This window comes from Alosa sapidissima, chromosome 16, assembly GCF_018492685.1.
Source record: "Alosa sapidissima isolate fAloSap1 chromosome 16, fAloSap1.pri, whole genome shotgun sequence".
NCBI lineage: Eukaryota > Metazoa > Chordata > Actinopteri > Clupeiformes > Clupeidae > Alosa > Alosa sapidissima.
The window spans coordinates 28218373-28245991 of NC_055972.1; the positions used below are offsets into that span (position 1 = coordinate 28218373).

At 41.5% G+C, this 27619-nt stretch overlaps 3 protein-coding genes across 7 annotated transcripts; 2 read left to right on the forward strand and 1 right to left on the reverse strand.

Annotated features, from left to right (window-relative positions):
- The first annotated feature begins 482 nt into the window (after positions 1-482).
- On the forward strand, positions 483-9616 carry znf451 (zinc finger protein 451). Of its 2 annotated transcripts, XM_042065923.1 has the most exons (14): positions 483-690; positions 1137-1197; positions 1331-1402; positions 1515-1628; positions 1998-2109; positions 3174-3327; positions 3571-3697; positions 4632-4791; positions 5767-5914; positions 6246-7852; positions 8091-8165; positions 8254-8331; positions 8835-8865; positions 9425-9616. In XM_042065923.1, exons 2-13 carry the CDS (start codon positions 1147-1149, stop codon positions 8852-8854), a joined length of 2718 nt encoding a protein of 905 aa, XP_041921857.1. In that variant the 5' UTR covers positions 483-690; positions 1137-1146; the 3' UTR covers positions 8855-8865; positions 9425-9616. The 2 variants fall into 2 exon arrangements, with proteins under 2 accessions (XP_041921857.1, XP_041921856.1); XM_042065922.1 differs by lacking the exon at positions 8835-8865 and having other exon boundaries at positions 484-690.
- A 97-nt stretch (positions 9617-9713) lies between these two features.
- bag2 (BCL2 associated athanogene 2) lies at positions 9714-11946 on the forward strand. Its single transcript, XM_042065924.1, has 3 exons — positions 9714-10011; positions 10533-10642; positions 10936-11946. Exons 1-3 carry the CDS (start codon positions 9890-9892, stop codon positions 11325-11327), a joined length of 624 nt encoding a protein of 207 aa, XP_041921858.1. The 5' UTR covers positions 9714-9889; the 3' UTR covers positions 11328-11946.
- Positions 11947-12688: 742 nt separating this feature from the next.
- On the reverse strand, positions 12689-27294 carry rab23 (RAB23, member RAS oncogene family). Of its 4 annotated transcripts, none has more exons than XM_042066008.1 (8): positions 27214-27294; positions 26732-26861; positions 23619-23854; positions 17279-17364; positions 16664-16820; positions 16203-16285; positions 15862-15951; positions 12689-15393 (listed from the first exon to the last, which is right to left on the reverse strand). In XM_042066008.1, exons 3-8 carry the CDS (start codon positions 23771-23773, stop codon positions 15254-15256), a joined length of 711 nt encoding a protein of 236 aa, XP_041921942.1. In that variant the 5' UTR covers positions 23774-23854; positions 26732-26861; positions 27214-27294; the 3' UTR covers positions 12689-15253. The 4 variants fall into 4 exon arrangements, with proteins under 4 accessions (XP_041921942.1, XP_041921943.1, XP_041921944.1 ...); XM_042066009.1 differs by having other exon boundaries at positions 26732-26786; positions 26894-27271; XM_042066010.1 differs by lacking the exon at positions 26732-26861 and having other exon boundaries at positions 27214-27290.
- Positions 27295-27619: the final 325 nt, after the last annotated feature.

Consider the following 27619-nt stretch of genomic DNA (forward strand, 5'->3'; position numbering starts at 1 on the left):
TGCAGCTTTAATAATGTATTTAATAAGGAGTGCATTTCTTGTGAATGTCTCCTCCAATAAGACGCTGCAACTGCCTGACACAAGGCCACTGAACTGAACAGTGGAATAATAACCCAAAAAACATAAGCCAAAGGAAAAGGCATGCTGAGTGATGAGTTTGAGCTGAATGTCAAATAAACTCAAAGCCTTTACACTTTGGTGAATAACTACCCAAAACATTTGGGGAAACTCTAAATATATGCTTACTGTGAATGAGATAAATTCAGTCTCAAGCGCACAATTTAATAAAATAAACAGCTTCAAGGATCAAAGAGAGTGAATAAAATTCGAAGCCTGTTACAACTGTAGGGAGGAGAGTGACCTTGAAGGACCCCTCCTCTGCGGTTGAGCTAAAAATACAGCCAGACTGTCAAAAAGTGAACATAGTCACAGAGACCTGAGCAATCTCAGTATTCAGCAAACAGTATTCCTACGGGGGTACGCGGTACGGAGATCTCTTCGTTCCCTACGGTCGTTCCCCACATTGGTCTTGTAGGAACATGTTCTTTCGAAGGGTGGCAGTAATGCTCCAAATATTTTGTCGAAAACCGAAACAGTCTCGACAGAAGAAGTAGAAGAGGAGAGGAGAGGAAGGGACCAAAAGTCTCTGATTTTACCAACGTAGCTGGAAGTGCATGTTGCCGTTTGCAAGTATGTTTTTTTTGTTCACTGTATCCGTCGTTTGTTGATTGCACTGTTACATATAAAAAAAATAGACACCACAGACGAAAACAGACAAAATAGTTGCTAGCCTACTTAGCCCCATGGGATAAATAGCTAACAGGAAGCTAACGTTAGCAGATTGCTTCAGTAGTTTAAATATAACGTCAATTGTTTGTGTGATTAGTATATTATTCTTCCAGTTTTCTTTCATAGCACATTAACACGTCATGTCTGTAAAGAGTAATAAAAAGCGGCAGTGTACAGACGTTTAGTTCCTTCGCCCTCCTGAATTCCTTCTTCTCTTATGTCGTTTCAGTGATGTTTTTGTAACGTCAACAAACCTTTGTGGTGGTGACCACCACAACACGTCAAGTTGATAAGCTCAGTTGTGCATTGAGTCAATAGTTATCTGTGTGTTTTCTTCCACGTGACAGGTTGAAACACATGTCTTCGGATGTGGTTGATGTGGATGACGATGATGTGGAGTTTGTATCCGTAAGTGATTTTCTATTTTAATCAACATAAAGTAGACTTTTCTGCTGATGAAGGTCACAATTCAAATCTGTGTCACTTGACCTAAAACAACCAAAACAAACTACCAACGACACACTACCTGTTTAAAATGTAGGAGGGTCCTCTCAGACCTGTACTGGAATTCATTGACTTATCCAGTGAGGATGCAGACAATGACGAAAATCCTGTGAGTATTTGAATTTGACCTGTGAGTACTGGTATGGTCCTTGGATAATGACAGAATCCAGTACTGTTCTACCCCTGGTCATTGTTTCCTCCATTCTGTTTTCAATTCAAAGATGGAGGATGATATTGACAAGCACAAAGCTCAGGTCACTTCAACTTTGGACAGGCTTGCCCTGCAAGTCGCTGCAGAAAAACAAGAGAGAGCTGACAAATGCAAGGCCTTCAAGGTAATTATTTTCCTAGTGTGTGCTCAAGAGTAGCTTATGAGTTATACATACATATGTGATGCGATCTAGGAAAACCATTCACACGGTGCACTCAAAAATCCTGGATTTTTGCTCCGTTTCAACCCTCTTTGGTGAAATTTCACCAATTTAAGATTCTGGTACCATCCTAGCAACATTCTGGACACTATCCCCTAGTAAAATCCTGGATACCATCCTCCCAAAATCTTGGATGTTGCTAGGATGGTATATAATAATCATAAGTTGGTAAAATTGCACCATGTGAAGGGTTTTCCCAGATTGCATCACATATTTGAAACAACGTCATCTCAATCTTGTTTATTGATTATTGTGTGTTTCTTTTTTTAACAGAGAAAGGTGATCTCACAGCAGGCTCATGGTAGACAAGAACTGGCTGTTAGTCATAGTAACGGGGAGACTCACAATGCCAAGCGCTGTGTTGATATGTGGTTGAAAATGCCAGGTAATATGTGCTGCTTGTACTGTTGTAGAATATTTTCCTGCCTAAAGGTACCAGCCAATAGGGAACACTTTTTGTATGGTTCTCCAGCAGTCTGTCTCTGATTTGCCGTTGAGCTCAAATATTGACTTTTCACCAAAATGGCAGACTGCATATTTATATTTTGTAATACTTTAAGCAAAGCATCTAGTTTTTTTCCCCTGATGATGTTACTGATGATGGAAAAGACATCCATCTATTAAAAACATTTAAATTTTCCTTCAAAATAAAACCACAATTAATCTTGCCATTTGATAGTGTTGGCAAACAGCATCTTTAAACATAATTAATGTGTTTACAGCTTGTTGAACTGCTAAGGAGTATAGGGGGATAGGGTAAATTGATTTCAATTTACTCAATCCACTAACATTGTCATGCCAGTGTGAATGAGTGGTAACTCAGTAAATGTATATGTTGACACCATATTGCAAATCTATCTGAGAGAGGAATGGTGTAAACTCAAACAGTCATGGACCCTTGAGAGCATGTCAAGATACTGTACAGCAGTTGAGATACAACAGGATTCTTGGGGAAAAACATTCTGCTGACGGGTTAAGATAGCTGGGCTTCACTTGAGATTTTGTAAGCTTTAAACGTGCTATAAGCGATGCAGGGTAACGTCACTTCTGTTGATGTTCAAACAAAACAGAGAGCTAGCTCGCTACTTCCTCTCCCTCCCTCCCGTGCAATTGAAACTCTCCCAAATGCGCATCTCGTCTGTGCTTTGCTGCAACAGTTTATGTTTTTATGGGCAAGGTTGGCCCAAGTTGTTTTGTGGCCGTTTTTGGAGCCTAGGCTGTCCACGGAGACCGCATTTTTTTTAGAGCTTATTCTAGGCACAGGCAGCTAGCGGACGGTGAGGTGATGTTAGCTGTGTGTGACAAAAGGTTTTATCTTAGAAATGCGTATAGCACCTTTAAATACAATTGGTATTCAACAGAGTAGAAATGCAAATATGCTGAAGCAGAGAGTTTCTAAATAGTGAAATGAAAATGAATGCGTGAATATCCCCCTGATGTTTGGTACAGGAGTGAAGCCTGGAGTGATTACCAGTGGTATGGGATGGCGAAGGCAGTCTGCGGCCTCTGCTTCTATGTTCAAGGCCAGTCCTCAGACCTGCCCAGTGGTCAACTGCGGCCGTGTGTACGAGAACAAAGCTCTCCTCGAGGGACACCTCATAAGGTCAGAGCTGTTAAGATTACTGTTATGTAGCCAGGCAGCTACAGTGCTACACTCTGGGTGCATGAAAATGGGGGCTTAAGCTATGGGCTGCAGCAACTCGAGCTAGGTAGAACCAATTGTTTTCTTTTGTTTCGTCTTGACAGTACTCGAGATATATGTGAAAAATGGCAGGAGTTCTTCTTTAAGACACTTTAAGACGAGTTGGGATTTTTGTTGAGTGTTATTTTTTATGTTTCTTTCAAGGTTTGACCACTCTCCTTGTGACCCGAGCATCTTTCTTAAGGGGTCCCCCTCAGTTCAGTATGCTTGCACTGCCTGTGGTTGGCATTTTGACACCAAAGATTCGTGGAGGACACATCAGCAGTCTAAGGTATGTGCCCATCTACATCTGCTTTGTAGGTTTCACTTTAACTCATTGAGTGCCAAAAACGTAATATTACGTTTTTCCTTCCCATGCGTTGAGTGCCAAAAGCGTAATATTACGTTTACGTTTTTTTTTTTAAATTACAAAACTTATACTTAACACACCTTATATGTGATTTTGGGAACTCTGTGATGAATGAAATATATGACCTTCGAAAACTCATAAAAACGCACAATCTGGACATTTTATCTGGACGTTTTATCATAACTCAGTTGCCGCTTTGGGTCGAATCAGTGACGCATGCACGTCAGGTCAAAACCAGGCCATTTTCGTGGGTCTATCACTAGGTGGCAGTCTCGCCAGGTCTCGCTGATCACTTCCCGGAAAGTTTACACAAGTAAGTAACAGGCAACACTTCATATTTCATGAAAGACGTTATATCTCCATTTCTAGAAAAACAGGAACAGAGGCGAGTAAAAATACATGGTTTGCACCCACCGAGAGCTTAAAGTCTCACCTTTTAATCGAGCCATTGTATGTGTTCATAGCTATAATACAGAATATGCTGTGGCTGTACAAAAATCATCAACAATGTTCTAGATTGCTGGCACTCTAGGACAAAGCTCCCGAAAACAGCTTGGCATTCAATGAGTTAATCAAGACGTATTTGATTTTATATATAAAATCAAATATGTGTAATATATATATATATATAGGAGAAAATGTCTATTAATGAAATGCATCCAGTCTGTAGTGTTAAATGGTGTTGAAAGTAAAACATTTCATTACATTTGTATATTGCAATAAGATAATATGATTTTGTGGTGTGGTGAAGATGTTGGCAGTCCTTACAGAAACTCTTTAATAAGTTATTTATCAAGTTTTGAATTATTTAGTAATGTCTGTGTGTTTGTTTGTGTATTGGTTCTGATCCCTTCAGATATCCTCTTCCAATCCCGGGAGTCATAGAAGCTCTCAGACCTGTCAGCAAATAGCATGCTTTGCTTGTCCTACTTGCTGCCTCCTCTTCAACATCAGGGATGAGTGCCTTCGGCATATGGCAGAGAAAGATCACTTCTCCGAGTGCATTAAAGGCTTTGGTGAGCACACATGGTTTACTGTCTTAAGAGGCCCCATGCTTCATAATGATTTTAGCCAATAGTTTTTGTTAGAGTAAACTACTGTAGGACTGCTTTTGTTGAAGTGGAAGACAAAGACAATATGCCACAGGCAGAGATTCAAATGTGACCCTGCAAGGCGAAACCAGTCGCTTTGGTAAAATTACAAAATCAAGTTATTGTGCCCATATGAACGGCCATTAACTAAGCTTGCGAGGGTATTGCAAAAAGTATCGCTAAGATAACCACATCCAAAGTTGCCATGGTTCTCCTGTCACGATACGCCAGAAGAGGAGAAAATCACCTTTTTAAGTAAATTGTCACATGCGATAGTGTGAGGACACAGCTATTATTAGCCTTACGGTAGCGGGACTTTGAAGCGAATGACTGACTATGTCCTCCAGTGTCATCAACCGAGTGAGTGTCTTTTTCTGCCCCCCTATACCTAGGATGGTCATATGTCTATGATTGTGTATAGGCCTACTTTTAAAATACGCTACGTCAATGGAAAACAACTCCTGGTCCGTAAAATGACGCCAGGATATTTCTATAAGTTCGTGCTTTTGACCGTTCGTGTCTTGAAAGGCAAGTCTTTCACATTCATATTCGGTTACATCTGCCAAGAAAGATAGAGAGCTGACACATTGAGTAATGAGTACATTTTAGCTCTACCGTAAAACCTTATAGCGGTGTGGACAAAGGGAATGACTGCTAATGTGTTGAATCTTCACCTAAATAAAGTCAGGGTTTAACAGTCAAAACGTATGTTTATCTGTGAAATTTGTTCACAATATGAAAGTGTAGACTGTATACTGTCGAATTATGCGAAAACGTGAAAATCGACATTTTAACCCGTACGTATCGTGGATTTTCTCAAAATAGCATAAGATGATTTGTATATTAGGCAAATATATGTTTGTGACCTTGCTGTTTTTGGTACTTTTCCCTGGAGTGCAGCTTCAAAAGATGTAGCCACACCGATACCTGTACCCCGATATGCCAAAAACCGCCTGATAGCCTTGTGCAAGGAGGTGGGCTTCAGTATCCGATGCTCAGGGTGCCACAAACGGCTAACCTCACACATGGAGGCCCGGGCACACTTCAAGTAAGTGACACACAGACACACACACACACACACACACACACACACACACACACACACACACACACACACACACACACACCTACCTATCTATTTGTGCATACAATGTCCATACATATTGAATAAAGCTGTCAACAGCACTTTTCCATATGTGACTGAAACAAGCAGTGTGTTACAGCAACAATTTTTCGGTTACAAAATTGAAATGACCACCTGTGGCCAAATGATCACCGGTGCTCAAAGTTTGCTCTGAAGGTGTTAACTGATGTTTTGTGGTTGTGCTCGGACTGTCTCTGTTGTCTCTCCATGCACTGTGTTTCTCTGTCTTTTTTAGTGTACACTGTAGAAATGCGACAGCTTTAGCTGTGGCTGATCAGACCGTAGCTGAGGTGATGCGGCAGCTCATCATACGAGGCCGTTGCACCGCCTGCTCTAAGATCTTCCACAGCCAAGATGAGATCGATGAGCACAGGCAGCAGACTCAGCACGCGGTGGAGCCCACCGGCAGCATGGAGAAAGCCATCCTGCATTACAGCGACTACCAGGAGAGCCAGCTCTCCCACAGAGCACCGGCTGCAGCGCCATCGCCGGGGCCGTCCAAGCGAGTCAGGGGCGAAACGGGCTCTCCCCAGGCACAGGGCAGCCGGTTTGGCTCCCCCGCCAAGAGAAAGAGGCCGGCTACCTCCCACGATGGCGGCAAGTCCGGCCGTGGCATGGCCAAGGTGTGGTACTGCGAGTGTAGCCTGCGGTTCGCGGACGAGGCTCTGGCGAGCCAGCACTTGCTGGCGTCCAACCAGATCTTCCATAAGTGTGGCGTTTGCGACAAGCTGATGGGTGAGTCGTCCATCGCCCGGCTACACATGAGCCGTTTCCACGGCGGCGCCCACCTGACCAACTTCCTGCTACACTGCCGCAAGTGCCAGGTGGACATGCCGCGAATGGAGGACATCATGGCTCACGTGGGCACCGCACACCAGGGTCACACGTTCTACCAGGAGAAGGAGGAGGAGGTGGCAGTGGCAGCAGCAGCCAAAGCAGCGGCCAAAGCGCGCGATCTAGAACAGCCGGGTAGTGCGTCCACCAGCGGCAGGAGACCAGGGGCTGGACCTGAACTGGACCGGGCGTCTCCTGAGAAGCAGGCGTGGCTCTGCCGGATGTGCGAGGACCTGTTCGGCTCGGAGGCGGCGGTGGCCGAGCACTGCGGCGACCTGACGGCGCACAGCTTCCAGAGGTTCGCCTGCGCCCACTGCCCCCAGAAGTTCTTCAAGGAGGCCACGCTGCGGCGCCACTGTCACGCTGAGCACCAGGGCCTGGAGCTCGTCACGCGCTTCTTCTGCGGCCTCTGCGAGAGCATGCTCTACGACACCGAGCAGGACTTCCTCCAGCACTACGCCAGCCTCCACGGGAAAGACTACTACTGCATGGACGCACCCCAGCCCAGCACTTCCACCGCACATCAACAGGTCTTGGATCAGCCGGTCGACACTGCCACCGCAATGGATGTGGACCCTGAGCGGCTCTGTCCCTGCATGAGCGTGGATTTGCCCAAGGACAAGGCCAAGGCCACGTACACGCGGTGCATGAAGCAGATGGCCAACAACCGCAAGTGCAGTTACGCCTGCAGCCTGTGCGATGAGCAGGTGCTGTCCTACGGGCAAATCAAGACTCATGTGCACACGAAGCATGGCGCACCGAAGCAAGCCAAGGCCTTCACGGTAGTGTGCGGGGCGTGTTCGGAGAAACATGAAGACGTACCGGCCTTCCACAGTCACTACCACGCCCAGCACTGCCCCCTAGAGCCCTGTGTGAGCTCCCGCAGTTGCAGCCAAACGGCCGAGGCCTCGACCTCGACCTCGACCTCGACCAGCACCAAGATTCTGCATGCTGAGGAGATCTGCCCGGAAAAGCATGGCAAATGTTCTCCAACAAACGACATCCACAGTAAGGACTTTGATGTTCACCAAAGCAAATAGAAAAAAAGCTATGCTTAACAATAAACTAATATGTAGTTTGAGAAATAGGGACGAAGTGCTGTTTGTGTTCAGTTGAAGGGTTGATTATCTTCTGTGAATGAACTTTTTTACCTTACCTTAAATGCAGCCCAATAGGGACTCATTTTACACATACAAATGTATGAACAGTCAACACATAGCTAATGTATTTCTAACTATTGTTCCAGTGGAAGAATATGAAGACGTGAAGCAGGTCATGTCACTGGTGTCTTCGGAAAAAGAAGACAAGAAATCTGATGAAGGTGTGTAGCTACCTGACGTTGTATTTTTCCTGTCCTATACCATTTCTTATGAGAGACGTTTCCAAGTCCCCGTCCCTTTTTTGTACAGATGAGTCTGATGAGGAGTTGAAACGCGCCCTGGCCCTAAGTGAGGAGGAAGCGAAGAAGCCCACACCCTTTGATAATGGTGAGTACCCACCCACCCCCAAATATGTAAGGGATAATGTATAGAATGTTGGGTATTATCTGAAAATAAGTCCCGACAGGGCGAACAGGTTACGTCCTGAAGGGACTGTTTTTTCTGATAATGACCGGCGTTCTATACATTATCCCGCTTATTACACGGCTACTTGTCAAAACAGAAAAATAAACTCCACAAGATATGACTCTTTATTTTTTTACCGTTTTATCATGGCTTTTGCAGAAACAAATAGTTTGCAGCACACACTGAACTTGAATCAAACATTCTTTAGAACACAGCTGATCAACCGTCTGCTTTCACTTTTAAATGTTCCATTGCAAGAAGTGACCGGACTATTTGCGGAGTGATATGAAAGACGTCAATATCAAGCACAAAACCCATTTTCCTTGACACTACCTTGGAGCATTCTGCAGCATTATGAAGAGCTGTGTAAAAGATTATTTGTGGTAGTACTAGCAATGGCTGATTATGGAATCTTTTTCTGACAGATGTTCATGCATCAGTGTGACCTCAATGTAGGTATGTTTAAATAGATCACTGTAGGCTACATTCACAGCATCTTTATAGGTTGGTGTGGTGTTAAGGTATATTGAGGCACAATTTAAGTGTTTGTGTGTGTGTGTGTGTGTGTGTGTTAAATCGGTAAAATGTATGGACTTTGATCTTCGCAGACCCAATATCCCAAACATTATTTGTGTACAGGAATGTTATAATCATGGTGAGAAATCAGATTTAAACATGAACCTGGAGACATGAAACATCAACCTGGAAAACTTCAATATCATCAAATGATTATACATCAAATGATTATATGATAAAAACAGAAGGGCAAAATGAACTTTTGAGGGATGAATATTTTTGTACTGGTTGTCTAAACTGTTATAAACAAATGTGGTATCAGTATCATAGCTTCTGGAAGGCACATGCACAATCACCCAAGTTTGTGGAAAGAAATAGATATCAGATGCTAAAGCTACAGTATATTACATCATGCAATGTGTATAGGCCCATTCATTAATCACACTGGTTTCTTACTACTCAATTCATGTGACAGACACTCTTGTCTATTATTCCACAGAAATGGAGGAAGCTTTAAGAAGAAGTCTGGAAGAGTTCTAATATTGCAGAGGACCCTATTTTTTTTGTTTTTTGTTTTGTTTTGTTTTTGCTGTTCTTTATATGTGTTGTTGTTCAAAACATACACAAGGGTATGTGTACAGGTGATGTCTGGCTGTTTGTAAATTATTTTGAATAAAACTGGAATGCTCTACTTTTGTTTCTTCTTGGGACTCTGGTTTGTGGTCCTGTGCGAATTGTTCATGAAATGAGATCACTCACTTGACTAGAAATCACTCCCTCCCCCAACACTCTCGCCCCTGCTCGAGGAGTCTGCTGGATAACGGCCACCCATGTTTGGAAATGTTTACTGGGCTGCACCGTCCGTCAAGGAAACCGCTAGAACGTGCTCCAGGGAGTAACTACTCCCCCGGCTGTCCTCAATAGTTGTGGCACCTTTCAACGGCAACTTAATTGTGCCTTCGGTATGGCCCAAGCAAAGATCCAGGCGAAAATGAACGAAGCAAAAGGAGGGCTGTTCAGTAGATCTATGTCAATGGCCGATCGTTCGTCGCGACTTGTAGAGAATTTGGACCAGCTTGAGATAAGGTATCGTTAAATCAACAAGCATGACAGTTTTGAATTTACACTATACAGTTGCCTTTTTTACTTGCACGCTCAGAATTCACATCATTATTTCACTTTTGAACAAATGTCCGATGAGTGTGACCATGAACATGTAACATATCTCCTCGTGGACAAGCCATAGGCCTACGTTGTAGGCAACCAACGTTTTGCGAGTGTGCTATAAATGATTCAGGCCTAGCTAGGCTACCTTAATATTTCGATTAAAGTAATGATGTAAACAGGCTGGTTTTGACAGCTGTGGTTGTGCACTGTGTCTTCGTGGGTGAGTGAATCGGAACCCTGTCAGTGAGACGAGACCGACTATTTGCAACACTTGTTGCATTTTTTGCATTGTTCTGTCTTGTTACAAAAAAGCAATTCAGTTTTGTCATTTTTATACAAATGTAACGTCTCTTCGTTCATTAATTCAATGAGCCGTGCTTTTGTCTCCAATTAAAATGCATTGAGTAATGTAAGAATTGTCCCCGATGAATATTTTTCAGGGTGGAGACTCTGAGAGAAGCAGCCACTGCAATGGAACAAGAAAGGGAGTGCTTACTAGAGATTATTCAGTCCATACAGAACAGTCAGGAAATGCGCAGTATCTCTGATGGTAAGTTTGGGTTGCAGGCCTTTGAGATGTTCATGATTATGAGTTGAGGGTTGTGTTACTTCATTTACCAATGAGAACATGGGCCTTTACTTAAATCAGGAGTTTGAGTTTGTATGGTTGTATGTGATCGTACGTGTATGGCTCAGCATTGAATATTCTAGATCTTGTTGAATAAGCTATTGTACAATAGCGTAGATGACAGAAGTGTGACAGCTGTCAGTGAACTCCACATGAGCGCTCTTGCGCAAGGGCTCTCCAAGTGACCTTACAAATTTGTAAACCATTTTCTCTAGGCGAAAGAGAGGAGCTTACTCTGACAGCCAACCGTCTCATGGGAAGGACGCTGACGGTCAACATTTCTGTGGATACAATTCGCAACCCTCAGCAAGAGGACGCTCTGCAAAAAGCTATGGCGCTTATCGACGATATCGCCAAGAAGGTGATTGATGATCTGGACAGCGCGAAGAAGAGGCTGATGGCGTTGCACGCAGCCTGCGTGACTGAGGCACCTCCCGTGCCCATCGATCAGAAGTTCCAGAGCATAGTGATTAGTTGCGCTTTGGAGGACCAAAAAAAGATCAAAAGACGACTGGAAACCCTGATCAGGAACGTGGACAATGCAGAAAAAAACATCAAGATTATGGATCACCAGAATGTGGAGGAGTCAAAATTGAATGGCAAATAGTTCTGCAAATAATCCCCATAAACACATGATTAAAGATTTGAAAGATTCTTAAAAAAAGAAAAAAAAAGTCCGAATGCCAATGTAGGCTATTTAACTGTGCTCAAATGTAGTTTTAAATACCAAGTGAGTCCCATATAAAGAGGAAACACACCCTCCTATTATGGTTACGAAAGAACAAGAACATTCCAATTAGACTTTTAATAGCACGAAATTGACGCAATCACCATTTCACTACTCTGTTTACACTCGGTCCTCAAACTGTAACTAAGGACTGTTTCAATTAGAGGGTGGGTGTAGGAATGATAATGTATATGGACTTTTGTCATGGAGGCACGAAGGGGAGCTGTCAAACCAAGTCTATGGCCCATCCTGCTTTGAAAGGTATTCTAACCGCCAGGCGCCAGCAAGCCTCTGTATATAACACTGATCAATTAACAATGCTATTTAAAAATATGTGTTCAAATAATATTTTTAAAAATAGATGTTTACACTGTATTGAGAGAAATCGTATTCACCTTAACAAATAGGCTTACTGCCGTTTGTTTTTATCTTAAAGGGTTCAGTCCTGTGAAATTTCTAGTAGTGACACTGATGCACAATAAAATGGAATCATTATTGACATGTCTGTATGTATGAATTCCTCAGTCCAAGAGCACTTTGAAAGTCCATTAAGTCAAAGGCAAAAATGTAACTCGGACATCACGTAATCATTTAATCGAATTCTGTGACATAGCAGATGAATGGGTTGAACTGTGAACGCCTGGCAGACTGAGCCAATCGACCAGAGTCCTGAGACAGGGAGGCTTGCTCATGTATTGTGATCTCTGTAACCCCTGACTCATTGGGGAGGACACAGGAGGGCTGCGCCGGATGGGAGGCTTTTGTGTGATGAATCCGTCTATCCTCACCCAAACCAGTGATGTAATCGCAGGAGAACGCACAGCTCGTTTTATAGGCGTGCACTGAGAAAGTCATAGAGGACTTTCACCTCCTTATATGTGACTGCTCGCTGCATCACCTGCATTAAATATGACATTGGGTGCAGAATAAAAGAAAAAAAAAAAATCTCAGAATTACAACCAACCAAAAAAAGAATGTACTGCCCTTTATGAGGTCATTTACAGAATATACAACACAATCATATTCAAGGTAACCATTTCAGTTAGCAGAACATCCTTTATATCTGCTAGTAGCAATGATGTGTATGCACATAGTGTCCTACTGTTGCCAAACAAAAGTTCTGATGTTTGCCTAATTATTTATTAACTTAGGAATAGATATGATCAGGTACACTCAAATTAGTGTACAACCAATGCTTTCCTTATTTTGAATCAAGAGGCAGGGAACACAGAAGGCAGATATGTAGGTGTTTCCTTAATGTCTTTTATTGTTCATTTAATCTCAACATAGTCTCAATTATGAAAATAATGAAATAGCACACCATGAATGTTTTCACTAGGAACTGAGTTAGGGCAAACAAAAAAAAAAAAAATAAGCAGCCACACTTCAATGAAGAAGATGTAAACATACATTACACAGGAAATGTGCTGTAGGCATTAGATGTAAGGCAGGCATGAATTGGTTTAAGACGAATGGGTCTTTCATGTTCAAATAAACAGTTATGTTAAAACTATGAACTAAAATAAGTAAAACCCAAACTCGGGTTCAATATGTGCAATGCAACAGGCACATAAGGAAACTGTATTTTCTCTGTGCTCTTAGCAAGTAGTGATCTTATGCTGAAATGCTTAATAACCTAACCAATTCCTGAAATCACACCATAATCTGAAAACACTCCATTCAATGACAGTACCAAAAACACTGTTGTACATGTACTTGTGTGCTTGTTTACAAAGATACTTCATACACTCAAGTCCATTAGGTGCATCCAAGGCAATTCATGAGAATGAGAAGTGAACACATACTGTAGCTGTAGTTTTCTACTTGGTTTTCTATGGGTCTCAGTTAGTGTTGTGTGAAACGCAAATAATTGTAACAGTGTACAACCCACTTTTGAGGGCATGCATGATTGAGAGAATATTCGCTGACCTTAAAAACCAAGAGACTAACTAAAAGAATGGTACATGGATAGGCATGATTTCATCTCCAACACAAGTCATAAACATTAATATACACTCAGAGGTCTAAAAAAAAAAAAAAAAAGCATCTGGAATTTTACATTTTTCTTCTTAGAACAATCAACTTGTCAAAATAATGTTCCAAATATAGGATACAAGTAAACCGTATGTGTAACAGAACAATCCACAATATTTCCATGACATGAGACGTGATTGTACTTTTTAAATTCCTGTTTGAGCGTAGACTCAGGGCGGCAAAATGGTTATTAGTGAAGCTTGCGGGTGACCACAGAAGCAAACTAGCACCAAGGTATCTCTGTTTTGTATCAATTAAATTATTTGATATGAATTTTTACTACAGTTGAAGTGCAATGGAAGTACCTTGTAGGACTTGACTGCTTTCCGTGCCTTCCTACAGCTGAAGTTACATTGTGCAACAGGTCCCCACACCTTGGGTGATCATTTAAGCCCTACTTCTAACCACACACTTCAACTCACCATTCATGCCTGTATAACAAATGTTTAGTATTTCTGTATAATTATGGATTTACCTGTCAGTTATATTCTAATTCTTTAAAATATATACAATTAATATTAAACAGTTAGAATCATTTCAAAGCTATTTGGCACGGAATTTCCTGCGAAGTTTCAGGCAATTCATGGTCTGACTATATTTCAGAGACACCAACAACATTCATATAAAAATACCTTTAGGAGAAAAGTGCACCTGATGACTTCTCATCAGGTGGCTCTCTTCCGTGATATGTACCATATATGACTATCAAACATTTACATTTTCAGTAAAAGCAAATGAAATACTATGGAGCTGGAGTGTTTTGATTGGGCTAACAGCAATACACTTAGAGGAAGAATTTAGCAGGAGACTGATCCCTTTCTGTTTTTCTTTCGGAGAATTTTTCTCCGGCGTCTCAGTAAAAATAAATGTTTTTTTTCCGGGATTCTTGTCGGGTAAACTGGAATCAACCAGTCATTGGTCCCAAGTTACTGCTGCTGACACACAGCATGCAGAATCAGCTACTCTACTAGGAAAAAGCTAAACTTTTAAAGACCTTTGGATCTCTAGTATTTGAATAAGGCACAGTCGTATGCTAACATCCTGCTCAAAGTTTATGGCCATTAGCCTAGTATACCTACCAGTACAAACATATTGCACAGATGAGCAGTCAAATGCACATAGGTCATTTGTTTCAAATAATAAAAAAAAAAACAGAAAACTAAAAAAAGGCAGAATTTACATACATATGTAGCTATGTCCCATTGATGTGTAAGAATCATACCCTGGTCTAGACCACAAGTAAAGCACAACTTGGGTTACCTATCAGAACTGTGCACTTCATTGTGTACCATCATAGATAGGCCAGACTTATTTTCTAAAATGCAGTACCATTTGCAAACACCAGGTGGAGACAGAATCCCAACCTGCCGCTAAGACAACCGGACTCGCCTGCTGCTCATTCACAAAGAGCAAAAGAGGTGGAGAATTGTGACATACGTGGAGTAGGTTAGCAGCAATGCTAGGAAGCAGACTACAGTCAATGCTAGCAATGCTAGATTAAATAGGTTCAAATGGAAAGCAATAGCCCCCCAGGTTGTTTTTGCTTTTTGATCTAAATGAAGGCCGTCACCACATCTTCCGGTTTACTGAAGAGAGGTCTCCACTTTCATTGCATTCTTAATGGCAAGTCAGGTCAGGAAATAAACTAGTCTCTATAGATAAGCCACGCTTTTGTTAAGACTTCCATCTCTCTGACCTGGCAGCCAAGACAGGATTATTAGTGTTATTATAATGTTATTATTTTTCTTTTTTAGAAAGAGAAGGGAATCTTGTTAAATCAGCCTGCAGCCACCAAAAGGGTTTTTACTTTTCTTGGTCCTCTGCTTATTCGGTCGCAAGTTGATGACCTCGCGTCCGTTCAGACTGCTAGAGTTCTGGCTTAAGTGTCCTCCGCTTGTCGTGTTGAAAACTCCTGCAATAAAATCATCATGACAAATGGCAATTACATCACATGATCACAGAAAATCAAAGAATGGTCACACTCCAAAAATCTTTCTTTTTTGCTGGGTTATTCCATTAGCATCAGGGGAAAAGAACAAACGTTTCGGACTCATGGCCTTCGTCAGTGTGTTTCCACTGACGAACACACTGTAACACAGTGTAACACACTGACGAAGGCCATAAGTTTCCTGGATCACACACCCACAAGAAAACAAATAGGAGAGAGCGGTGTTTGCAAAGAAAAGGACTCTTATTATCGCATGATCACAACAATTAACCTGGTTATGGTGGTGCTGGTATTGAAACTGTTGTCCAAGCCTGTAATATTCAGTAAGCATCATGTTGTGGTAAGATAAAATACCAATAATGCTAAAGGAAAACAAGTTACTCTTCTCTCTTAAAACAAAAGTATCTGACGCTTCAATAAGGGAAGCCTTACCAATCTTATTGCTTGTTGAGTGAACCTCAGGCTCCTCGGCTGTCTGTTGCTTGAGTCTTTGAAGATATTTTTCAGCCAGATACTTAAAAACTACAGGGAAAGTTGGGCAGATTTATGATAAAGGCTTGTTATATTGCATGTACACTTGGATCACATCTTAGAAGTAGATGTACCACTCAACACACAATAAATACATACTCCATTTACATTACACAATAAATACATTATACATCTCATGAATCAAGTCAGATTTTTATGTATTCAGAGGCCTCTCTTCAGTTCCTTTTTGTTGTGGTTGTGACAGGGGTAGGTTGTGGGGTGAGGTGTTTGTTGTCACTCACCTTCATTGACATTGAGGTCCTCCTTTACAGATGCCCGGTAAAATCTCAACTTGAGCTTTTTGGCGAGACCCTCGGCCTCCTCACTGAAAGCATAGATGACCGATGTTTAGCAAACACAGCTATATATTATCCTTAACTAGGTGATGGCCAGGGCTCTCTTGTGAAAAAAAGACCTGACTCCTCCTAGGATAAACACATGACAAATTAAAAATAAATAAACAGACCTTCAGTAACACACATCAGGACTTCAAAAACTACCAAACCCACAACCAGACTGTTGCAGACAGTTGATAATATTGAACTCCCTAAAGAACCCCAGGGAATCTTGCACCACAAAAAAAAACAAAAAAAACATTTGATCTATTCATCAGTTCTCTCCAGCAAGTGGGCTAAACATTTGTCCCGTTTCCAAATTTAGTAGACTTCAAGACAAAAAAATAAATAAAAAAAACATTTCTTACTTTTTTATCACCGTGTCATCCAAGAGGTCAATTTTGTTCTGCACTAGGACAGTCGGGATGTCCCCCACCTCTATCTCCACCTTCTCTCTCCAGCTGCTGATGGCTTCAAAGGACTCTCTGTCTGTGGTGGAGAAAACCAGCACGCACGCCTGGGCACCTGCACACACACACCCACCCAATACACCAATGCATTAAAAAAACAAAACACTGTTTTTAATTAAAGTTTGGGAGCTACTCCGGCAGACATTCTCTTTTGTTTTAGCCTTTGTCTACTTTGTCCTGCACTTGGCCTGAAACACAACCACTCCAACAAACCAGCTGTCATGGTCTTCACAGAGGCAGGTGGTAAAGCCTCAAATAATCCCAATATACTTACGATACTTAAAATAATGATTTCAAACCATGACACTTAAGATGATGATCTCAACCATAATCTACAATCTATGATGTTTTAACTTTACTCTGCTCATTTCATTTAATAAAAACCAAAACCAAAAACAGACATGCCAAATTGCCATTGTTCATCAAGTTATCCCCAACATGCATGGGGCCCTTGCTAACAAAATGGACTAATTAAAGTGGTGACCCTGTGTGTATGTGTCCAGTCAGTCTCACCTCTGTAGTAGGCCTTTGTGATGGCATCAAACTCCTCCTGTCCGGCCGTGTCCCACAGCATCAGCCGCACATCTTCATCGTTGACTCTGGGAGGGGGAAACATGAGCACGTGGACACATAAGACTTCGGCAAACACCGCAAACACCGTCCTGTGCTGCTATAGACCGATTTACAGTTAGTAAACAATGGAGCTGTGTGCGCAACCTGGCAACAGAACACTCCAATAATGTAAATAACTGTAAAAAAAATAAATGGTGAATTACGGTGAACAACTCTCCACTTTACACCGAGAAAGATACGCTGCAAAGTTGACTTTGGTAAATAGTAAAATGCTTTCGGATCCTTACAGGATTAACAATTGGGTACAGGACCCCAGCAGATGGCCTAATATTCAATGGCCCAATATCTATAATTATGTAATTGAAACGCCGAGCGTATATACCAAAGAGAAACTGCTAGCATATAAATCGTTAGAGACGTATCAATATGTTTTATCTGGACACGTCCAGGAAATTTTGTTTCACGATTTTGATGGAACAGACTTCTGTGTGGTACGGGCAGAAGTCCTGCCAAGTCAGAGGCAAAGTGGCATGTATGATGCCTGGGCCATCGTCCATAAATCTGACAACTGGATATTGACAGCTAATTGTACCTGAATAGCTGGGCAAGGAAGTAGCCTACGTAAGAAAACCATACACAAAACGACACAAAAAGTAAACCATAAACCCCTCAATTATGTAGTGAATTAGAACCACTGGAAATGTGAATAAATAGAAAGTTGATCGTCTAAATAACTTAATAGTTAGCTGAACACTAAAAAAGCAACAAAAAAACAAAAGCAATCTTGTTCTTTTTAATTAGTGAACCTTTTGTTTCTAAGTGGGACGGTTAAATGAACCGAGTTTAATTCTCCACGCCAAAGATGTAGCGGAGGTACGGTCGAGCTACTCTGATGTGTTCTAGGGTAGTCGACACCCATAACCAAGTGCATTTATACAGTCATCCAAGCACAGCAAGTTAGGGTACATCAGTCTAACTATTCTCATTCTCTATTCATTATTTTGGATCTTTTTTAAACAGGACAGAGCAGGGACCGTTGCGAGAAATGGTGTGGATAAGAAACTGAAACTGGAAATGACCATCGGCACCAGGATCTAAACTTGCTATGGAACAATGATTGCTGCTGCTGCTTGCACCATGCTCTCCAGCAAAGAGCAAAAGTGGACACATCTCTGAGGGGTCCTCCAGCGGTCATAGGGACAGATTTGATACAATTATCAAGTTTTGTTACAAATGAGTGACTTAAAAATGGCGTCACCTACCCTCTTAATATTTATGGGCATCTATTGTTGTGTGGATTAAACTAAGTGATGGAGCACAATGCTTTTGGAAAGTGGTTAGATTTGTCTCAGTCAGACTGTTTGAAAAGTGCTTAAACCAAAACAAAGTATATTTTCTTATTGTTTAGTAGAGTCTCACTGTTTGAGCAAATGTCTCATCAGATGATTTCAACACATAGTTCTCATGCTTCCTCAACCAGGAATCCCTAAACTGTGCGCATGTAATTCATGTTCCGGGCTTCCCCACCAGATCTGGCTCAAAGCGACAGTAAATCTCCTGAGTGAGAGAGAGAGGGAGAAAGAGAGAGAGAGAGGGAAAGAGAGAGTGAGGGAAAGAGAGAGAGGGAGGGAAAGAGAGAGAGAGAGAGAGAGAGAGAGAGAGAGAGAGAGAGAGAGAGAGAGAGAGAGAGAGAGAGAGAGAGAGAGGGGGAGAAAGAGAGGGAGAGGGAGAGAGAGAGAGAGCGCAATCCCTGCCCCTGGATGGCATTCCACTCACATCTGTTTGGCATACAAGTGCAGGAGACCAACTCACTCAGATGACCTCAATGTCTGTGTAAAAGGATTAGGAGCGCATTTCCCACATAACTCTGCTAAGGGCTGGGGTGGAAGCTACACTGAGCAACGCAGCGCATCTCTCTCTGCCAGCGCAAGGACTGGGCATCAGGGATGCTATTTAAGTCAGAGGTTGACGACAGAAGAAAAAATAAAGAATGTGGCGATTTGAGGTTCAATATGCAAGAGATAATCCAAAGCTAGGTATGCTTCACTGTAAGTTATTTTAATAATCCAAGCACAAAAAAAAAAAGACACTACGGGTCTGTCCGAAACAGAAGGCTGCTGTCTGCTGTCTCGCTGTCTTCAGCTCTCTGATGAGTCACTTGCTGTAGCAAGCATCAGGGTACCAGCTACGAATTTTGTTTCGGACAGCCTAGCAAGATAGCAACACAGAACGCCGTTGCCAGGATACCAGAAAGAAGAATAACGTAACGTTCAACTGCAGCAACAGCTGCTCACAATTAAACAGAATTTTGGATGTTGATGGCAGCATGAGGGATGCATCTACGCTGCCTTCAAAATTCGGCAAAACGAAGGTATCTTACAAGGCAGCATTTCATAGAAATATTGGATTAGGACATGCCTCGCTCCCCTGTTAAGATATCTTAAAAGGCAGAATTTCCCCCCCCATTTTGGACACAGCCTACATGTACATGTAATTATCTATTTCCAAATTGGCCTGGCCAATGCCTGAATTCCAGCACTGTGGCTGAGAAATCTTAGCCCGGTTATTGGTTAGTCGATGCACCTTGTAAGAGTGGTTAGAATTATTCTGTCTATGACTTAGTGGGACTGTACTAGGAGGTGAAGATGCCATTACAGTGAAATTCAACTCAATAGCATTCTAATGAAAGGGGCATATCCTGGTCATCATATTTGCTATCCATGGTTCTGCTGCAATATTGAGTTCTAGAAGTGGAAAGAGGCCCATAGATAATCCTGTTCTCGTATTTTCCTGTTGCTGCTAACTCTTGCTGTAACCTTGAGCTGCAAAAGAGGGAAACGCTTGCTTGGAAGGTTTACAAACATAATTCAAAAAGGCCAGCAGCCAATCTCGTGCAAATTTCAAGTTGCTTTTCCATGGCAATAAAAGTATACAACATATACCTGTTGCACAATATAGCTGGAAAGGTGATGCCAAAGAAGCCTTCCTTAAAGCACACCTTCGTTTCTGAATTTAAATAATAAATTAATTACAAAATTAATTAAAAAATAATTCATTACAGCTGATTCAGAATGCTGGAGCACGCCTGGTCTTCAATCAGCCAAAGAGGACACATGTAACTCCTCTCCTAGTTACTCTCCAATATTCCACTCGCAACACAATAGTTCACTGCACTACAAACAAACATTTCTCACTCACCGCTGCCAATGGGTGTTCCATCGGAATGGTCCGTGGGGAAACCGGAGCCCTTGCGGAACCAATGTTCTTAACCACTGTCCGGTTCAGTGGCGCAAACTTTGGTTGTCATGGTGACGTAATATGTGAGTAATTGTTTTGTAGCTTTATTTCATGCATACAGTATACTGAGTAAATATGGGATGTATGTTTTCTACTTTTTAAAAAGCTATTTTCTGGGGATATTGTGATTTTGTATGTACTTCCAAATGTGTGTTTTTTTAAAGGTTTTTGTAATGCCATTTTCGGATTGGTTTATTGTCTGTCCAATCACTGCTCTCGGGTAGATTGTGAGCCCTTCAAAAGGGCAGGGGTTTTCATTTGGGGGGAGAGAGAGCAAGGGGAAAGCACGCTTGCTGTGAAGCTGTGCAGTGAAGTAAGGGCAAGAAAAAGTGTGATCGTGATCGTTCTCTAAACAGTCTTTTGTTGTAGTTATATTTGTGTTGCCTGATTGAGGCCGGTTTTGTTTTCCGTTTATTCTCAGTTGTTGTTTTCTCTTTTGTTAATCACTGCTACTGCACTGTAAATAAAACTCGCACCCGCTTCACTTTAGTCTTGAGTTGCCTAGTCGTTTTTCTTGCGGTCATCCTGATATGAGAGAGGGGTGGGCAAGCCTCAATCTCACAGGCGCTTTTGTCTTCAGCAACAGATTGTATAAGGTTGACAAGAGGTTGCGATATGGTGAGGGACAGGTCGTGTTGCGCTATAAAAAAAGAACATGCGTAGCCTACTTAGTGCAAAAACGGTCAGCCATAGATAAACGTACACAAATCATGACGCTAATATGCGAGGTTCTGGTAGGCCTACTGGTTATGGCTTTGTGCTATACATTAATAATAGCAAAGTTTTAAGTTGACTATTTTAATTGCATGGTTATTTTTTGTCAACATACGCTCACAACCTACTGTCGTTAAAAGTGAGGCCTAAGCAAAATAGGCTACAAGGCTGTCTGTGTGTCAAACACGACTGATCCCCTTACTCAACATAAAATAATAATGTCGCGAACTGTTAACACACTCAGTCAAAACCTTCCGTCGCAAATTGTGAAAAACATTGTTGTAGCCTACATGTCAAAACAGACGGAAGGCATAGGCTACGGTTTATATAGCGTCACTTTACACATAATGTTAGTTGCATTGATTAAAAACTGTAACAATAATAGTACATCGGGTGGCATAGCAGGCTCTGTTCAAGTCATAGGTGACACCCAAAATGAATGACCTCCCCTGACAAGAGTTCGCGATAGTAAGAAATTGTCTACATTGATGCATGGAAAGAACACAGCCTCTGAATTCGCACAGAGCTCACAATAGCATATCCAAAAAAGTTAAACGGATTGGGCAACCTCATCAGCTGTCTCAATTGTGTCAGACCGTCCTCCAGACGTGTTCTTTTTTTTTTTTAAGCAACCGCCCCAGGCCAATGAGACAAGCGTGTAGCTACAACATAAACAAAGCGAAACTCTGACGTATCTTCTTGAGCGATCTCTGATTGAGACACAGAAAGCTCTCAAAAACACTATTAGGCCTTTAAACATTTACCATCACACACATTCATTCATCGGACCTAATATTTGTAGTTGCCTTAAAAAGGATAAGAAAAGGTGATAGACCCCCCCCCCCCCCATCCTATTTTTTTTCTCACCGGATCTGCTCCAAAAAGCAATGCGTTTGTGTGTCATGTTCTGACAATCATCTGCGCCAAGTTCCATGAAAATCGGATGAACTTTGTGACCTGTGAAAACTTTTAAGTGATTTTGATTAAATCCAATATGGCGGAAGATCCAACATGGCAGAAATTGACGTCATGGGGTGCGTTGAGTTCGGCCTCATCCAAGGATTCCAAGTATACCTCAATTTGTATGATTGAAACGTTAAGTGCATAGATGTAATGCAAAATCTGACACATTGGGGGGCACTAGAGCACTTGACATAAAACTTAGTGAAATTAATCATATGACTATACCGAATCAATGTGCCAAATTTACCAACTTTTTACTGTATGGTTCAATGGCAAATGAGCGTTTTAATAAGAACACATAGAATCACTATGGGTTGCCTCGCAGCTTCGCTGCTTGGCCCCCAATTAAACATGTGAAATATTTCAGTATAGTATTATATATTATAATATATCATAGTTTTAGTACATTTTTGGGTAACACTTTACTTGACAGTATCGACATAAGAGTGATATGACACTGTCATGACACTGTTATGACACATGAACCTTAACCCTAATCTTAACCTCTAACCCTAATCCTAACTTGTTATGACAAAACTGAATGACACTTAATGACAGAAGCATTATGTCATAAATGTTTATGACGTGTTTATGACACATTCATGACAGTGTCATGTCACTCTTATGTCGATACTGTCAAGTAAAGTGTAACCCATTTTTACTTTGGACCAAAATGTCAATCAGTGCAGTTTTGAGTAATCAGAAGGCAGAGAAGTTTTGTTGCGCGCAAAGTTTTTGAGTCCAGGTGCGTTAGAACCAATGATGTGAATCCGGATGGCTGAAACTTCTGCTCTTGCTCCATATTAAAACAAGTTGTTCCTTTTACAAGACTTTGTCTAGTCACTTTTTTCAGAGTGTGAACCACTTATAGCCTCTTCCAGTTTTGAGTAATACCAGAAAATACATTTACAATAAAATAACCATATAATGGAGACTTGGGGCAGTGTCACTACATCAAAGTAAATTGTTCCCTTAAGGCCACTGATTAGGCTAAAAATATCATTATATGTCTATGCTACTATGACGAGAGGTACCTGGAGACAAATTGAAGTATTTTTTTATCTTTGTAAGTGTAAAGAAAGGGTATAAAATGACCTGTTTGAGTCAGGTGCCTCAGGAGTCAGTCTTCGGCATCAAGGGACAAAAATCAATTCAAGAGAATCTCAGCAAACCAAAGACATCATAATAGCATAATGTTATTGTAATTATATTAAACACATTTTAACTCAAAGAGTGCCTTGGTTTGCAGAGATTCTCTTCGTCTTCTTCTTCATAAATATAGAGACATATAGAATCCCCTGCTTACACAATCTGGCGCTCCAGGAAGTCCACCCCGATGGTCTTCTTGTAGTCCTTGGTGAAGATGCCCTTGCAATAGCGCTGGATCATGCTGGACTTCCCCACAGCACCGTTGCCGACCACCACCACCTTGATGGCCACCTCCATATCCTCTTCCAACATGGCTACCTCCTCCTTCCACTCCCCTTATAGTGCGCTTGGGTCCTCCTTCTGACGGCTCTGTGAGGTCACCGTTGGATTGCTCTGTTGAGGCATTAAGAACATGAGAAAAAAAAACATGCCGGTAAAGTTAATTTATCATCAAGTACCATTTACCATTCACAGTGCTTTTTATAGACTACTTTATAAAAGACAGAGAGGCTTGATGCACTTTACGACTTAAAACAAATGGTGATGCTTTAACTGGCACAACATTTGCTTTCTTGTTCACTCTGCGTGTGTACTTTGAACTAGGCCAGCTTTCCTCTCCTACCATAAATTCTTCCATTGCTAGGTTCCCATACGTTGCTGCAGGGTAAAGACCTAAACCTGAAGCATCCACACATAGAAAACAAACACACATTGGAATTTCACCTCTTGTCCACTTCACATAATCTAGCTCATTCTAGGTCTCATACTGTTTTCATTATGAAGGAGGCAGTGATCTGTGTTTGGAGGTGTGGTTCACAGGGCACAAGTTCAGAAAAAAAAAAAAGAATGGATTCCAAGGTTTGAGGTCATAACATTCCGCTGGGTTATGGAGGATGAGCCACGGAACTTTGCCACGTGAAGCCAAATTCCGCTTCTGTTTCCAAGCCACAAGCTAGGCGTTGCAGATTTGATCACCATGTCACCGTCTCCAAGTGTTCTGATTCTGAGCAGAAACATGGACCAAACCTCACTAATTCTGGAATCATGCAGCTGTCTACTTCTGTTCCCCTCACTGACAGGTGGTGGCAGCTGATCTGACAGCAAGGCAAAATGTGAGCGGCCCTGGCCTGTTGGGAGAATGTCAAAGAATAATTTATGGAGAGGTGCAGCCGTATGCCAATTTACTTGTACAGTAGAGGAGAACTTGAGGAGTTGTGAGAAATTAAAGCGACAGGAGGAGAAATAAAAAAGCTTTGCTAGTCTTTCCTCATCCACAAACACAGCATCTGTAACATCTCTGCTCCAATACAGCAGCTGTTCTGAAAAAGGCAAATCTTAGGCTAAACACCAAGTTTTAGCTTTAATGACATTCTAGACGACAACTTCTTGATTCAAATCATTCAGATTCAAGTATGCCTACACCTGACCTGACCAAGACCAACAACACAAAATAGCTTTCATGAAGATGAAAACCCTGAGTCAGTGAAGCCTGATTGGGTTACAGCATGCAGTGGCTCCCCTCAGCCATCCATCCCTATGAGAGGTAACTGAATACAGTGATACAACCTCACACAACAAAGCTTCCATACGAAAGCGGCACCAGAGTGATATCCACTCTAATAGCCCTTGTCCATTGGCAGGGAGAAACGTAATGTGTAGTCAAAGAATTTACCTACACTACACAACAGTCTGGTTGCAGCTGCCCAGGCCTGTAAACTGAGAGCCCCCGTGTTTCCGACTTTCAAAGAAGCAGGAGGTGGACAGTGCTGACTTCAAAAGACGTCTCATGTCACAAACATTCCAACAGTGAACTGGACCTAGGCCTGATACTAAAATGATAAACCATGATAATATGACAATACTGATAAGTTAATAATGAATAATAACTACTAAATACATTACTATTAGTAATAATAATAATAATAATAATAATAATAATAATAATTTAAATACTGGTGATCATACCAGGTTGGAAATGAGGGATTATGTATTCTCAATTGTATTATGTATTCTCAATTCTAAACATATGAAATACTTACATAGACCAAAATACCAACACATGCATAGTGACAAAATAGCTGTCAACAGTGCAACTATGCTCTTTAACATTAGCACAAGCGTGTGATTTGTTCAAACCCAGCTGGTTCAGTCACATGGGCTATAAACTTGAAAGCGCAATAGTTGCCAAAAAGGATTCATAACAATGACATAACACTGACTGTATTACATAAGCATGCAGTGTACACTTTGATTACCAATTGTATATCGTTCACATGCCTGGGTCCTCTAAACTGTCAGCCATTTCTTTGATACAGGTCATTATACCAGTGTGTAGAGGCATATAATTTTTCTCCCAACAAAAAACAAACGGACCTTTAGACAACAAAGTGTTAACAGGCACATGAGACGATGTCTCGTTAAGACTTGATTACTACACTAGGTATTGCCGTGGGATTTGCTATTTTTTTAATACTGCTCTCAACTTAACCACTGTAACCAAGACATACAAACAAGATCCATCCACCCATATAACGTGGGAGAGGGTATGGGAGCGTACGGACACAAAGGTGAGCCCTCCATCAAAGCATCTATGCAAGACGAAAACCCATCACGGTGGAGATACTTAAGTACAGTTCAAACATACAAAGCACATAATGTTCAGTTTTGTCCTAGTTTCTTTGCACAACGCATTTCTGTAACTTCTTACAAGGTCCGCCACTGATGAACACTTATGATGATCTAATGATCGTTCCCCCTAGTAATGCCCTGGGCCTAGTCATCTCTTCATAGCAAAGCATCTTTTTGATTCATTTAACTGGAAAGCGAACTTGTTTGCAATTCGAAAACAAAACCACTGATGAAATAGCTTAATTAACGTAACATGACTGGTATTAATGAAGAGTCATTTTGATGCATGCCACTGATTTAGCATTTCAATAAATCCAAGCAATCAGTTAACTGCCCAGTTCAGCTAACGTTAGCTGACACTTGTTGTAGGCTAATTTATTTTGTAGGCATAGCTGAGAACTGAGACAGTAGAGGAAAGCTATGCTAGCTAGCCGAGACCAGATTAAAGCTAATTATGTTGACGAGCAACGACTAGTGTGCTATATTTCAATACACAAATACACTGCTGCTTCATTGTGTCAACAAAGCCATACATGTTAAGGTTACGTTAGCAGAAAAAAATGTGTGCAAACACATCTTATAAACTGTAACGGTAATGTCAGTGCAAAAGCTCGCTTTCAACGCCGAAGTATTGCATCTTACCTGCATGAACGTTACACGTTATTAGCTACTTCTGGATCCGATGAAACTGGGGCTGCTACGAAAATTCGGAATGGAAAGTTGCTCACACACCCTGCAGACCTGTCACGTGTATTTGTGCGTGACAAAATAACTGAAATAGAGAGATTTTGCCACGTTACCTACAGTTAGTTTTCTATCCAATTGGGATCACTGCTATTTCTATGGAAGAGAGATAGATGGTTATACGGCCTCACGATATCTGGCCCTTTCGCATAGGTCCTACGCTAACGTTACTGCTACTGCTCCAGTTGTTAGCTAGCATTAGCCCTCCCAAACTGGTTAGCTCATTGTGGATTCAATCCTGCTCACAACTCTCTTGGGCTTCATGAATGACAACAATGCAGCAAAGAGTTCACTTGGCAACATTCACCAAATATACCCGTTAACAATTTAAATCAGCCTGCAAAGCAAATAACTGTTACTAACTAGACAATTCAACATACACAAAATATCGATAGTGCCCATAGCCTCCCTTGGTTACTGATAGCGCATCCTTCTCTTCCATGTAGGTGACGCCTGGTCGCAAACGTTGCTGAGGAGTTTCAAAATTGAAGTCCAGTTAATAAAATGGTACCACTTTTAATGGTGGTTGGTGCTAAGTTAATTATATGTTTGTGTGTTCCTTGTAACGTTAATAACATTAGACAATAAAACGATAGCAGTTGTAGAATGAAACAGATGTAGAGTTGAACAATGAAAGGGTTTCATGGTGAGGGAGAACCTTGCAACAACATAGTCGTTTCAGTAATGTCCCTGCTTATATTACTCAATGGAATGAAATATGGTGTTATGGAAATCATGATTTCTACAAATACAGTATATACAAAGACATAATTAAACAATCTTCAA